Here is a 16,316-nt window from a genome sequence, read left to right on the forward strand (position 1 = left end):
GGGTAAATATCGGGTTATTAAGTGCAGGGCCGCGCTTAGTAACCCAATGTTTACCCTGGTTACCATTGTAAATGTAAAAAAAAAAAAAAAAAACACATACTCACATTCCGGTGCCTGTCACGTCCCCGGCGTCCGCTTCCCTGCACTCCTCCTGCATCCTGTGTCAGCACCGGCCGGCCGTAAAGCAGAGCACAGCGGTGACGTCACCGCTCTGCTCTACGGCCGGCGCTTACACAGGATGCAGGAGGAGTGCAGGGAAGCGGACGGCGGGGACGTGACAGGCACCGGAATGTGAGTATGTGTTTTTTTTTTTTACATTTACAATGGTAACCAGGGTAAACATCGGGTTACTAAGCGCGGCCCTGCGCTTAGTAACCCGATGTTTACCCTGGTTACCCGGGGACTTCGGCATCGTTGGTCACTGGAGAGCTGTCTGTGTGACAGCTCTCCAGCGACCACACAAGGACTTTCCAACGATCACGGCCAGGTCGTATCGCTGGTCATGATCGTTGGAAAGTTGCTGAGTGTGACGGTACCTTAAGGGTGATGCGGGGAAGAAATCTTGTATGCGATTGTGGGAAGAGGAGATAGGGGAGTAGAGAAGGAGATCTTTTGAGGATCGGAGGTTGCGTGCTGATGGTTACCGGGAGACGAGGTCACCGATGTAAGGAGGAGACAGGTTTTGGATGGCTTTGTATGTCATGGTTAGGGTTTTGAACTGGAGTCTCTGGGTAATGGGGAGCCAGTGCAGGGACTGACAGAGGGGAGAGGCCGGGTAATAGCGGGGAAACAGGTGGATTAGTCGGGCAGCAGAGTTTAGGATAGATTGAAGGGGTGCAAAAGTGTTCGAGGGGAGGCCACAGAGCAGGAGGTTACAGTAGTCAAGGCGGGAGATGAGAGCATGGACTAGGGTTTTTGCAGATTCTTGGTTGAGGAATGTACAGATCCAGGAAAACTTTTTGAGTTGAAGTCGGCAGGAAGTGGAATGGGCTTGGATATGTACTTAGAAGGAGAGATCAGAGCCAAGGATTACCCCGAGGCAGCGAGCTTGTGGGACTGGGGATAGTGAGCAACCATTTACTTTAATGGAGAGGTCTATCAAATGTATGGAGTGAAGGTTCTGTGGTCAGATGAGACCAAAATTGAACTTTTTTGGCCATCAAGGTAATCTAACCACCATGTCTGGTGCCAAACCAACACAACTTTTCACCCCAAGAACACCATGCCCACAGTGAAATGTGGTGGCAGCATCATGTTGTGGGGATGTTTTTGGCAGTTTTCTGGCATCTAAGGCTACTTTCAAACATCAGGTTTTTGCCGTCAGGCACAGTCCATCGAATTTTGAAATAAACGGATCCGTTTTTTTTCCCGCCGGATCCGCTTTTTCTCATAGAGTTGTATTAGCGCCGGATTGCGACTGATGGCCTAAAGTTTCATCCGTTTTTTGCCGGATCCATCCAAAATTAGTTTTCCGGTGGCCAGAGAAAATGTACAGAGGAATGTTTTTTCTGTCCGGCGAAAAAACACACAGCGATGGTTCTGGTGATAAACGGATGAAACGTGAGGTGAAATGAGTGAATCGGGCTACTGATTCTGTTTTTTTTTTACACTGAGCATGCCCCTTAGCTGCATTTTCCATTCTGGAGTTCTTTCTCTCCTCTACCCTCCCCTCCCCTCCCCTGCAGTGGTCACTACAAGTAGAGCAGTTAAATAGGAGGCGGATGTGTAATACTCTGCCGCGGTCACTACAAGTAGACCAGCAGCTCAATAGGAGGCAGATGTGTAGTACCCTGCCGCGGTCAGTACAAATAGACGGAGCAGCTCAATAGGAGGCAGATGTGTAGTACCCTGCCGCGGTCACTACAAGTAGACCAGCAGCTCAATAGGAGGCAGATGTATAGTGCCCTGCCACGGTCACTACAAGTAGACGGAGCAGCTCAATAGGAGGCAGATGTGTAATACCCTGCCACGGTCACTACAAGTAGACGGAGCAGCTCAATAGGAGGCAGATGTGTAGTACCCTGCCACGGTCACTACAAGTAGACGGAGCAGCTCAATAGGAGGCAGATGTGTAGTACCCTGCCACGGTCAGTACAAGTAGACGGAGCAGCTCAATAGGAGGCAGATGTATAGTGCCCTGCCACGGTCAGTACAAGTAGACGGAGCAGCTTAATAGGAGGCGGATGTGTAGTACCCTGCCACGGTCACTACAAGTAGACGGAGCAGCTCAATAGGAGGCGGATGTGTAGTACCCTGCCGCGGTCACTACAAGTAGACAGAACAGCTCAATAGGAGGGGGATGTGTAGTACCCTGCCGCGGTCACTACACGTAGATGGAGCAGCTCAATAGGAGGGGGATATGTAGTACCCTGCCGCGGTCACTACAAGTAGACGGAGCAGCTCAATAGGAGGCGGATGTGTAGTACCCTGCCACGGTCACTACAAGTAGACCAGCAGCTCAATAGGAGGCAGATGTATAGTACCCTGCCACGGTCACTACAAGTAGACGGAGCAGCTCAATAGGAGGCAGATGTGTAGTACCCTGCCACGGTCAGTACAAGTAGACGGAGCAGCTCAATAGGAGGGGGATATGTAGTACCCTGCCGCGGTCACTACAAGTAGACGGAGCAGCTCAATAGGAGGCGGATGTGTAGTACCCTGCCGCGGTCACTACAAGTAGACCAGCAGCTCAATAGGAGGCAGATGTATAGTGCCCTGCCACGGTCACTACAAGTAGACGGAGCAGCTCAATAGGAGGCAGATGTGTAGTACCCTGCCGCGGTCACTACAAGTAGACGGAGCAGCTCAATAGGAGGCAGATGTGTAATACCCTGCCATGGTCACTACAAGTAGACGGAGCAGCTCAATAGGAGGCAGATGTGTAGTACCCTGCCACGGTCAGTACAAGTAGACGGAGCAGCTCAATAGGAGGCAGATGTATAGTGCCCTGCCACAGTCAGTACAAGTAGACGGAGCAGCTTAATAGGAGGCGGATGTGTAGTACCCTGCCGCGGTCACTACAAGTAGACGGATCAGCTCAATAGGAGGCAGATGTGTAGTACCCTGCCGCAGTCACTACAAGTAGATGGAGCAGCTCAATAGGAGGCGGATGTGTGATACCCTGCCACGGTCAGTACAAGTAGACGGATCAGCTCAATAGGAGGCAGATGTATAGTGCCCTGCCACGGTCCCCACAAGTAGATGGAGCAGCTCAATAGGAGGCGGATGTGTAGTACCCTGCCACGGTCAGTACAAGTAGACGGATCAGCTCAATAGGAGGCGGATGTGTAGTACCCTGCCGCGGTCACTACAAGTAGACAGAACAGCTCAATAGGAGGGGGATGTGTAGTACCCTGCCGCGGTCACTACAAGTAGACAGAACAGCTCAATAGGAGGCGGATGTGTAGTACCCTGCCGCGGTCACTACACGTAGATGGAGCAGCTCAATAGGAGGGGGATATGTAGTACCCTGCCGCGGTCACTACAAATAGACGGATCAGCTCAATAGGAGGCGGATGTGTAGTACCCTGCCACGGTCACTACAAGTAGATGGAGCAGCTCAATAGGAGGCAGATGTGTAGTACCCTGCCGCAGTCACTACAAGTAGACGGAGCAGCTCAATAAGAGGCAGATGTGTAGTACCCTGCCGCGGTCACTACACGTAGATGGAGCAGCTCAATAGGAGGCGGATGTGTAGTACCCTGCCGCAGTCACTACAAGTAGACGGAGCAGCTCAATAAGAGGCAGATGTGTAGTACCCTGCCGCGGTCACTACACGTAGATGGAGCAGCTCAATAGGAGGCGGATGTGTAGTACCCTGCCGCGGTCGCTATAAGTAAATGGAGCAGCTCGGCAATTGAGTACTTCTGGCCGGTGGCCACTGTTATAGATAACAGCTGGTCATCATTGTAAAAGTAGTGGACAACCACTTAAAGGGCAATGCAGCCTAGGAAAAGTGTACAAAATAACTCTTCTCCAGAAGGATTAAAAGCTCTCTGTATGACTAAGTCATGCTTGATACTTCAAAACTCTTAGATAGTTTTGTTTCCTTGCAGGAAACAGCTGACTATCTCACTAGTGCGTCCTATACAGGTCGCAACCCTGTAAGTCTAGGTTCACATTAGCGTTTCTGTGCACAACGTATCATCTGCATGCACAAACGCATGCTTACACCTGCGCATCATCTTGCGCATGACACAAAAAAAGCGCTGCGTGTGCATGCGTTTAAATGCGTTTTGGCATACGTTTGCGATTTTTATGCGCATGGTGGAGGCGTTGACATCATTTTCTGGACATGTGCAGTCTAAAGTACGCATGCGTATGCATGTCATTGCGTTCCCATAGACAGTAATGCGTTTTTTTACACATGTGCATGATTGTGCAATATTTGACGCCTCAGAAAATGCAACATGTTGCGTTCGCCGGAAACCGCTGCACACTGCGAAACGACGCATGTGCAGTCATCCGCATGTGAACGCATGCAAATTCATGTCCCTGCGTACACCATGTTAAAGATATGTACGCATGATGCATGCGGATGTATGCGGATCATATGCTGCCACAGAAACGCCACTGTGAACCTGGCCTAAGTCCACGTATTACCATTTAACATTGACCAGCCTTGCAACATGACCAGATATTGGCCAAACCAGACCCCTATCTACAGATTGCTGTTATAGGCTACTTGCTCCTCGTCTGTATAGAACAATGGCTGAATTTCATAGCCGTGATCTATCCCTAGGGGGCGTCTCAGCCAGCCATGCTCTAGTTTGCACTGATGACAGGCAAGTACGGGCTGGGTGGTGGAACCAATGTGCCGTGGACCGAGGAGAGCCTGGAGGGGTGTGACTAAGCAGACACCAAACTCTTCGCTAGATCCCTTGATGGTGGGATTTGATTTGGCTCCGGATGGATGGCAAGTGCTACTCCAGGATAGATCTCTGATGCACGGCATCTGACCCCCAAAGGGACAGGGAGCGGTAACAGCAGCTTCAGGCAGGTATGGCGGGATACTAGTGGGCACGGCTGGTATACCGGCAGGTTGGTACTGGTAGGCACGTCTGATGTGCGGACAGGCAGGTGCTGGTTGGCACAGCTGATATGGGTACAAATAACAGCATTGTTGCCATGTCCATATATTCACAGAGTAAATGTAATGATACTTATCATGTGTAACTGTAAAGTCCTGATACATGAACCATAAGTCCCAGTCCTGATACATGAACCATATTTCCCAGTCCTCTTATAGTACATGGCATTAATTTAAAGGAATTTGTCAGCATGTTTTTATATATGAAGACAATGGTCTTGCTGTGTAGGTGTTTGTTCTCTAATAAAAATTATACCATTTTTGTAGAGATCTGATGTGCCAGTCATGAGAAATCTAATGTAAAAGCAATATGCAAATTAGACTGGAAGTGCACGGGGGGGGGGGGGGGAGATGGGGGGGGGGGAAGGGGTGGTGTCAGTGTACTAGGAAGAAACATTCCAAATGGGTAGACACGCCCCCTAGTGCTTTTCATGCCTAATTTGCATTTGGCTTCTACAATAGATTTCTCGTGACTGGCACATCGGATCTGAACAAAGAAGGTATTGTTTTAATCGGGGGCCGAGCGCCTATACAGCTGTGCTGCTACTTTCACGTGTAAAAATGAGTCTGTCTGTGTAATACATGGCTACTCCAGGTCCACCAGTACCGTAGGTGCTTTTAACTTCTCTCTGCTCTGGCTCCTAATGCCATATGTCTAAATGGAAAAGGGCGGATTGAAAATTTCAGCCAGCCCCCGTTAGACTGCAAGGTATCGTGGTCACTAACCAGTTAAAGCGCAGAGAAAACCCGTACAAGTCTTGTAGTTGGGTTTTATGAGTGCTCGGGGCTCTGAGTCACTAGGGGCCGTTGTCTTTGCTATGAAGTATTGATGGATTTGTGTTGCATGTAATTAAGACTTTGTGGATAGCTTTTACTTTTATTCTTTTTCTTTATTTTTTTTCTTTTCTTCTTCTTTGAGAAACAAAGGGTCCTCGTTAACGACAATCGTATCTTCCTGCGGTCCCATCCTTCGCTTACAACAATTGCGAACAGTGGGGCGTGATCCTGCGAACGTGTAATAGCTGAACCATTGTCTCTGTTGTTGGTACATTTTATTTGTTTTTTTCAAGCTGAGCTAGAAAATAACAACCCCAACGCCATAGTGTGCCGGCTTTCTGCGCTGCTCCATAAAAAAGCCACCCAGTGACCTGAAAGTGAGCGAAACCGTCCTGTGTAACGGCTTCCATGTTGTCTCCTGTCCACTCGTTACCTCTGACCGTTTTATGGGATTGACTTTTCCTTTCTTCCTGCAGACCGCCTCAGAAAGAGAAGATTGCAATCGAGATGAGCCCCCCAGGAAGATTATTCCAGAGAAGAACGCGCTCAGACAGGTAGGTCACTAGAAAATAATCTTTACATCCATTTCCTGAGAGTCGTCCCCGACTGCCCCATGATAAGGTCACTTCAACATCAACATTAACATGGCTTTTTATTTATTTATTTTTTAATTTATTTTTATTATCGATGATAATGTGTGCAAACTGTAAAGCGCTGCGGAATATGTTAGTGCTATATAAAAATAAAGATTATAATTATTGCCTTTTATGCTAAGTTATTAATTCTTGCACGACTGCTAGGTCCCTCTGACAACACTTTTATGATTTCCATCAACCTCACGGCTACTGGGTGGAATTTAGGAAATCTGACATTTCATACCAAAGCCGGTATCTGCCGGGCTCATCTGTGCGATCACTAGGTATCGTGCACCTGTCCTAGCCTAAAGAATAGGACGTGTGCCACTCCTCCGGCCTCTGCGCACAACCCGACTGATATCTTTACAAATTATGTTAACGGCCCGGCTCACATCCCGATGTATATGCAAGTCCAGCCAATAAATATGATGCATCTTTGGCTGTCGGCCCCTCTGCAACTTTCAGCTATTCCCATCTCCAAGTTCATATCCCAATATGTACTAGGTGTAATAATAATGATAGCAAATGCCTAAAATTAATAATGTAGTATAGTTCTTCTGATGAGCTATGTTGCTTAAGCAATGTAGTATAGTTCTTCTGATGAGCTGTGTCGCGTAACTAATGTCCAGGTGATTACAGTGGCTTAGGTACAACCACTCGTATAGTGACAGTTAGTGGTCATAACCATGGATATCTAAGATAATTCAATAACCTTCACATGGGGTAAGCAACATAGCTTATCAGAAGAACTACAATAAATTTGTAATTGGAGGTATTTGCTAATATTACTATTATTACACCTACTACATGTTGGGATAGGATCTTGGAGATAAGAATACCCATTTAAAGATATCTAAGCTATATATGCTAAGGTGCCCTATTATGTGTCTGGAACAGTAGTTGGTAAATTTTTGTGCATCCAATTTTGCAACTTGTTCACACCCGAGAAATGGTGTCGAGAGAATTTCAGATTTCCCCCAGTTTGTGTGTCCAGATCATATCTGGGTGTTTAAAATGTGGACATTAGTGATGAGCGAGTATACTCGTTACTCTCAGGTGTCCTCTGAGTATTTGTGACTGCTCGGAGATTTAGCTCGTCTCCTCAGCTGCATGATTTGCGGCTACTAGACAGCTTGAATACAAGTGGGGAGTCCTAACAACCAGGCAACCCCCACATGTACTCAGCCTGGCTAGCAGCCGCAAATCATACAGCTACGGACACAGAAACGAAATCTCCGAGCACGCCGAAATACTCGGAGACCACCTGAGCGTGCTTGGGAAATCTCGAGTAACGAGTATGCTCGCTCATCACTAGTGGACATTAATGTGAAATGAATCGGAGTAGGAAGTTTCAGAAGTAACACAGCTGCAGACCTCGGGATTTACATTATTGGGAAGACATTAATCCATGTTTGTAAAACTCTGCACACATGCGCAATTTGTTAAAATATAAGTAAACAAATGTACAATATGAGCCCTATTGAAGTGACACGATTGTTCTGGAACACTATTTACTCTTTGGGAAATTTTGTGACCGATCCGTTTTAATATACAGACTGCATGCATTATTGAATAGATTGTACACCTGAACCTGATGAGACTGGTGTACTTACATTCTCAGAATGGCTTTTTAATCTTGATATTCAAATGAAAATGTTACTAGTACAGCCATAGTATGAAGTGGCTCCTGATTTCAGGCTGCAGCTTGTTCTGGGCAGAGGAAGGTTTCAGTAGCAGCAGCGGTGGAGGAGGGACACTGAGGAGCGGTCAGTAAGGTTAGGTGTGCAGTGATTAAGGTTACATTTAAAAAAAAAAAAAAAAAAGAGGCTTATGCTGAAGTCATATGTCTATATTCAACATTCCATAGTTTTAGGGTAGAAGTTAGACATAAGTCCATAGAGTTCAACCTATAGCCATGTTGATCCAGAGAAAAGCAAAGCCCCCATGAGGCAGATGCTAATTGCCCCATATTAGGGTGAATAACGTCTTCCTGAGTTCACATACGGCAAATGGACTGGTTCCCCGGATCAATGTCTCCTAAAGTTAGTACTCTTACCCTGTTCATAGAGGACTTTAACCCCTTCACCACCTTTGAATTTTCCTTTTTTGTGTTTGTTTTTTTTTTTTTCTCCTCCTCTTCCCATCGCCATGACTTTTTTTTTTCCCATCCCCATGGCCGTGTGAGGCTTGTTTCTTGTGGGACGAGTTGTACATTTGAACGACACCATTAATTTTACCATATACTGTACACGGAAAAAAATGAGGTGAGGTGAAATTGCCCCCCCAAAAAAGTGCAATTCCACAATTGTGCATTTTCACAATTCCAAAATTTTATTTTTTTTCCTTACCGTGTTCACTAAATGCTAAACCTGACCTGCCAGGATGATTATTCAGGTCAGTACGAGTTTGTAGATGCCAAACATGTATAGGTCCGCCATTCTTATTTTTATTTACTGTAAGTGGTGAAAAAAAATGTCCAATACTTGTGTAGTAAAAAAAAAAGCAAAAAACAACAAAACAGCATTTTCCGATACCCACATACAATGTTATGATTTTATTGCAATGTTGTGGTGTCCAAAAAACATAATGATACCAAATATGTTTATTTTCTTTTTTGTTTTATTTTGAATGAAGCATAAGGAGAACAATTAAAAAGATTTTTTTTAACTTTCTTTTAACATGTTTAAAAACATTTTATTTTTTTTCTAACTTTTCACTTGTTTCAGTAATTTGCGATCATCGGGTCATTTGTGCTACACTTAACAGGAATGCTCGTCTGCTATGAATGCCGGCCATTGGGTGGCACTCATAGCAGATCAGCAATGACGACCACGGGGGTCTCCAGCAGACCTGGACTGTCATGCCAACCTATCGGTGCCCCGTGATCATGTGACAGAGGGCGCCGATGGGCAGAGCTAGTGACGTGCTTCCGGTGTGGGCATGTTGAATGCAGCTGTCAGAGATTAACAGCGGCATTTATTATGTTAACAGCCGCAGGTGGAACGGGAATCCACCTGCGGCAGTTAGGGGCACAGGACAGCTGATCAGGTGTGGGCTCAGTGCCAGAGCCCGCATCAGAGGGTGAGGTGACCTATGACGTACCTGTACGTCATAGGTCGTAAAGGGGTTAAATGCTTGCTTGAAAAAAATATATGTAAATATCTCAATGCCTGGAATATATGAGGATGTTGGTGCTGGTCAGCACAGCAACGACGCCGGAGGTCAATAGGAGAATAAGTGTGTGCAAATTAACAATGAAGTTACTGCACAAGGTCATCAAACCAAGGACGAAACGGCGGTGAAGACATGGCTGGTACACAGTTTGGTCTTTTCTTTGGTAACATACAGATGTGAAACCTGCACGATCAAGAAGGAAGACAGAAAAAGAATCTACGCCTTTCATATGTGAGGCTGCAGAAGGATATTATCAATACCATGGATGACAAGAAGAACAAACACGCGCATCAAGTCACTGTAAGCAAGTATCCCCAACCAATGTACGACTTTCCTACTGTGGACACATCATATGAAGAGAGCAATCACTGGAGAAGGACATCATGGTCAGAAGAATAGAAGGAACAAGGTGAAGAGGAAGACCAGCCATCCGATGATTTGATACTATCGTGATAATGGCAGAGAAGACCCTGGTGGACCGATCTAGGCTTGAGAATCAGCCGAATGCTATATTAGAAGAAAAAAAAAATATGGGTCATGAGACCCACGGCGGTTCCATTCACAGACCTTATAATACAGACATGTGATTTCAGCTTTGTACAGCACTGGTGAAATGTATATTCCCAGAAAGCACACCAGTCTCATCAGGTCTAAGAAATCCATTTAATATTTTATGCAGCTTGTGTTGTCCAAGCTGGCAAATACGTTAAATATTTTATTCACCGAATATTATTATTATATTTTATATATTATAATAATTCTATTTTTATTATTGAAGGATCGTGATCAAATGTAAGCCTGGAGCAAGCAGGCCTTCTTCACGTCGACCCACAGACTACAGCGCTTCATATTTACTACGTGCGAGTCCCAAAATAGGTTTCATCTGATCACAAAGCTCAAAAACAATTATAAGTTTTGGCAAGTTTGAGAGAAGCCAACATGTTTTTTTTTTTTGTGTTAGGTTATAAATTAATTTTAATAGGCTGATCCAGATGGTTCATTTGGAAAATGGATGGTGAGATCTGCTGGAAATTAAACTAAATTTATCTGCATCATACTTCAAAGTGAAGTGAGAGCGAGCGGCGCACATTAAGGCCTGCACATACAGATGGGCTAGCGGGTCACACGCGGGACTAATTGGATTCATTTGGAAAATAAGTGATTGGGTTTTTGGATCATCGCTTGGATGGGAAATTCTCTTCTAGTCTTTTTTTTCTTCTTTATTCTCCAGTATGAATAATCTGTAGTTATATATATATTTCTACATTTTTCTCCTTTTTGGATTTATTATATGTACAATTAATAGTCACATTGCTGTGTACCTTCAGGATAAGCAAAGGCGACGCACAGTGAACTGACCAGTGCCTTCTGTATTGTAGACGTACCTGCTGTACAGTGCAGTGCCTCTGTGTATCATACAGACTTGTTTTAAATGGGTAGTCCATTATTTCGATATTGACGATCTATCCTTAATATGGGTCAGTAAGAAAAAATTGTGGGGTGTCCAGTACCCTGTATCCACACGGACCAGTTATCACCTCTCGGACGCTGCTGGGTGTAAACAGGGTGTGATCAGCGCGGCGCTGTGCAATTTCTAGTGCCCAATGCTGGGTACTGCAGCTCAGCTCCTGTTGGATCGACAGGCTGCTATTTCTGGGGCTTCTGGGAAACCTTGTATTACAAGTAAATTGTCTCTTCAGAGAGGAAGAGGACTAGAGCTCTAGTGTCACCTATTGGAAGTAGCAATCCTAACAGTCAATGTCGACCCTTTAACGAGCCTTGTCACATGAGTTAGGATAAAAGCCAAACCAGAATCTCAATTTGCAGACACTGTGTTTCAGGGTACTACTCTCACTCAGCCAAACCAGATCTCCACTTTGCACTGACGAGGGGCAGTACGCCGAAACACAGTGTCTGCAAATTAAGATTCTGGTTTGGCTCTTATCCTAAGTCATGTGACAAGGCTCGTTAAAGGGTCGACATTGACTGTTAGGATTGCTACTTCCAATAGGTGGCACTAGAGTTCTAGTCCTCTTCCTCTCTGAAGAGACAATTTGCATATTTCCCAGAGGAGCATTGCGGCTTTAAGTCTCCTCACTTCGACATGCTTATCACGTCACTCTCCGCAAGGAGAAACGATACTTTTTGGATCCCATGTTACCAGTAGAGTAAGATTACAAGGTTACACGATGGCCTTACCAGGACATCTGCATTATTGTCTGGGATCTTATAGGGTGTAAAAAGACACGTATATGATTCCTGCCCATTCTGCACGCTTCCTGGCAGGTATGTGCAGACATGTCGTCAGAGCCGCTCAACTCCCTAGAAATAAATGGCGCCAGACATACTTAATTAAATGCCATCCGCTAAGGGGGACCATTTCCAATCGGCAGAATGGGTGACTTGACCCCTTTAGTATTGAGGCAGTGGGCATGCTCGACCGACCGCTGCTCCATTCCTTACTTTTGGGGTTACCGAGCTCTGCATTCGATTCTTTTCGGCAGCCCCATGAAGAATCAAAGGAGCGGAAAAAGAAAGCTGGAAACAATGCGTTTGGGAGAAGGTATGATGGCAAGATCTCAGGATCTCTCAGCCTGATACACAGACCCAACAATTGATTTCTGGAAAGTCTCTGATGGAGGTCGATGTTGCGTATATTTCTGTGAGTTCTAAAAATCACCATTTCTTCTATAAATATTAGGAATTTGGTTCCACCCATTCTGCTCTGTAGTGGCGCTGATGTCCTCCAATCTCTGCGGATGACTCGAAAATTAACTCGGCTGTTTGAAGCCTAGGATTTTTTTTTACTTTTAGCTTAAAATTCCTCCTTAAAAAAAATAAAATTTCAGGCAAAAGCACCTCAAAAATTGACATTATTGTTTTTTTTCTATATTAGGAACAAAACTGCTCCATGTGCACCCTAGACGTGTGTTCCCATGTAAACCTATAAGAATCGTATTCAACGAGCATTAGAAGCAGTAGTTTGTTTGGATATTAGAGCAGAATCTTGGTAACGTATCCTTATAGGGGGGTGTAGCGATGGAGTGTGTGTGTGCAAAAACTTAGCCAGAAATGCATTAAAAAAAAAACCCGAGGAGCATGTGCCAAATGATTAGCTTTATGCTTTTCCTACCATGTGTTAAAAAACAACAGCACACACTATTTTCAAACCCAAATGAATAGAAAGTTTGTTGCACGCAGATTTAAAAACAAGATAACTTTAAATGTGAATTTTTGGATCATTGTGTAAAACTTTTTGTTAATAACATACACAGTGGTGTTGTCGCCTCATAATGTGAGACATTGTGCCTGTTCCAAATTAAATTGTAAATATCAAATACGTGCACGGAAGAGCCACGCTGATACATTGAGCATCAAAGCAGATCTCTTTTATTAACTCATAACATCATCTTATATATAATCAGTATTCATGCATTGTAACAATATAATTGGCTCATCTCATCTCTAAAGGTACCGTCACACTAGACGATATCGCTAGCGATCCGTGACGTTGCAGCGTCCTCGCTAGCGATATCGTCCAGTGTGACAGGCAGCAGCGATCAGGCCCCTGCTGTGCTGTCGCTGGTCGGGGAAGAAAGTCCAGAACTTTGTTTAGTCGCTGGACTCCCCGCAGACATCGCTGAATCGGCGTGTGTGACACCGATTCAGCGATGTCTTCACTGGTAACCAGGGTAAACATCGGGTAACTAAGCGCAGGGCCGCGCTTAGTAACCCGATGTTTACCCTGGTTACCATCTTTAAGGTAAAAAAACAACCGCTACATACTTACCTACCGCTGTCTGTCCTCCAGCGCTGTGCTCTGCACTCCGCCTGTACTGGCTGTGAGCGTCAGTCAGCCGGAAAGCAGAGCGGTGACGTCACCGCTCTGCTTTCCGGCCGCTGTGCTCACACAGACAGTACAGGAGGAGTGCAGAGCACAGCGCTGGAGGACAGACGGCTGTAGGTAAGTATGTAGTGTTTGTTTTTTTTTACTTTTAGGATGGTAACCAGGGTAAACATCGGGTTACTAAGCGCGGCCCTGCGCTTAGTTACCCGATGTTTACCCTGGTTACCGGCATCGTTGGTCGCTGGAGAGCGGTCTGTGTGACAGCTCTCCAGCGACCAAACAGCGACGCTGCAGCGATCCGGATCGTTGTCGGTATCGCTGCAGCGTCGCTAAGTGTGACGGTACCTTTACTATATGCTGGCATTAGCATACATACTTCTAATTGGCTAAGTTAACACCCAGCTTGTGGTCTGGGGGTCCTCCTAGCCTCTAAAGGCCCCTTCACATTAAGCGACGCTGCAGCGATACCGACAACGATCCGGATCGCTGCAGCGTCGCTGTTTGGTCGCTGGAGAGCTGTCACACAGACCGCTCTCCAGCGACCAACGATGCCAGTAACCAGGGTAAACATCGGGTAACTAAGCGCAGGGCCGCGCTTAGTAACCCGATGTTTACCCTGGTTACCATGCTAAAAGTAAAAAAAAACAAACACTACATACTTACCTACCGCTGTCTGTCCTCCAGCGCTGCGCTCTGCTTCTCTGCTCTCCTCCTGTACTGTCTGTGAGCCGGAAAGCAGAGCGGTGACGTCACCGCTCTGCTTTCCGGCTCACAGCCAGTACAGGAGGAGAGCAGAGCACAGCGCTGGAGGACAGACGGCTGTAGGTAAGTATGTAGTGTTTGTTTTTTTTTATTTTTAGCATGGTAACCAGGGTAAACATCGGGTTACTAAGCGCGGCCCTGCGCTTAGTTACCCGATGTTTACCCTGGTTACCAGTGAAGACATCGCTGGATCGGTGTCACACACGCCGATCCAGCGATGTCAGGAGGAGTCCAGCGACGAAATAAAGTTCTGGACTTTATTCAGCGACCAACGATCTCCCAGCAGGGGCCTGATCGTTGGTCGCTGTCACACATAACGATTTCATTAACGATATCGTTGCTACGTCACAAATAGCAACGATATCGTTAACAATATCGTTATGTGTGAAGGTACCTTAATGACTTTTAAGTAAAGATGCGTAAACGTGCTCTGATATGGTGTTATCTGAGCATGCTCGTGTGCTAAACAAGTGTCTTCAGCGTGCTCGAATAATACGTTTGGGTCAGTGGGGCTGTTAGACAGCAGCAACAGATGCAGGGGTTGCCTAACAAACAGGTAATCCTTCCATGTGTTGCTGCTGACGAAAAGCCGTGAGACATGTAGCCGAGGGGATGAAAACCTAGTTTTTGCGCACACCAAAGTGGCTCTGTTTGCCCCCGAGCACGTTCGCCCATCACTACTTATACGTGATCCTTCTCTGAGGCGCTCAGTGTCTACTGTTCTAGAACCTTAAGGCCGTGTGCACACGTTGCAGATTTGGTGCAGTTTTTCCTTGCAGATTTTTTACATAAAAGTGTCGTGTACGCGTTGCTTATTTTTGACTAGGAGATTTGGTGCAGAAAATAATCTGCGTCACTTCTCTGCCTTTTTTCCCCCTGCGTTTGTCACCATTGACTTCACTCAAATCGGTAAAAAAAACCGCACTAAAAACACGTGTGTTTTTTTTTTTTTTTCAGCCGTGTTGTTCCTGCCAAAAGCTGCAGAAATGTTACTCAGCGTGTGCACATAGCTTAGTCGTGCTACCAATATGCACCAAAGATTATTTATTATTATTAAAATTATATATATGCAGATTTTTTTTTATTTTTATTGGGAAGCATTTTTTACCTGAATGTTAAGGTGGATCCACTCCAGAATCCACCTCCGAGAAATTCCTTGCGATCTTTCCCCTTTTTATTTCCAAACAAATCAGCGAAGTATCAGATTAGCTGATAAATCAATCAATCAATCTTCGATCAGCTTTCAGTCTATGGAAATGACCTAAAGACCCCGGAGGTCCGGCGCTAAGTGCTTAGGGAGCTCATGAATGCAGGTCTGTACATTTATTGTGCCGCCATCTGTTTTTCCTGCCTGGCAATAGGGACCATCAGGGTTTTGTAAAGCCTTTGTGGTGGTCAGTCCCTCAGCGGCTGACCTTCTTCTATCTGCGTGGAAGCCGTGACTATGGCTGTCAATAGCGCGCGGGTTAGAGGGCGGCTGTTTATGTTGCCCCCTCCTGATTACCCTAATGGCTTCAGAAAAGACATTGGCAGTGCAGGATGTTTAGCCGCCCCCCGCTACCATTGAGAAGTAATGAGGTCCCATTCACTGCCGCTTCTTTTCTTCCCTTCAGTGCCAGTGCAGTCTCAGCTTTCAGCCTTTTTTTTTTTTTATGGCTGCTCAGATTTGTTTTTCATCCATGTTTGTTTGTTCATTAGTCGTTGTTCTCTTTTTATAGATAAGGGATCCAACGTGATGTGACTATGTCCGTCTTCTGCCGATCACGATGGGCCAGATCATGTGGTTCATTGCCCGCTCACTATCTTCCTGCCACTTTCCTAAGCAAAAGGATTGGTTACTATTAGATTTACCTTGGGGATGCGATTTTGTGGCTCTTACTATTATATAGGTACTCCAGGTTCTCCTCCTACTCTGGGCAGTACCGCCGTCCTCACAGACTGCACCGTTCTCCGGTCCATACAATGGCTGACGGCGGAGGAGCATGTGACCAGACCTGTCCATTAGTCTCCTCCAATAGAAAAGCAGAAAAAA

The 16,316-nt window shown here is 45.7% G+C and overlaps 1 protein-coding gene across 4 annotated transcripts in view; it reads left to right on the forward strand.

Annotated features, from left to right (window-relative positions):
- Nucleotides 1–16,316, forward strand: part of BTRC (beta-transducin repeat containing E3 ubiquitin protein ligase) — a 249,597-nt gene that overhangs the window by 70,447 nt on the left and 162,834 nt on the right. For all 4 annotated transcript variants that reach the window (XM_069753745.1, XM_069753746.1, XM_069753748.1 and 1 more), the window contains one exon: nucleotides 6,343–6,420. In XM_069753745.1, coding sequence (XP_069609846.1) covers nucleotides 6,343–6,420 — 78 coding nt within the window. The remainder of the gene's footprint in view (nucleotides 1–6,342; nucleotides 6,421–16,316) is intronic.

This window comes from Ranitomeya imitator, chromosome 2 (genome assembly GCF_032444005.1).
Source record: "Ranitomeya imitator isolate aRanImi1 chromosome 2, aRanImi1.pri, whole genome shotgun sequence".
Taxonomy (NCBI): Eukaryota; Metazoa; Chordata; class Amphibia; order Anura; family Dendrobatidae; genus Ranitomeya; species Ranitomeya imitator.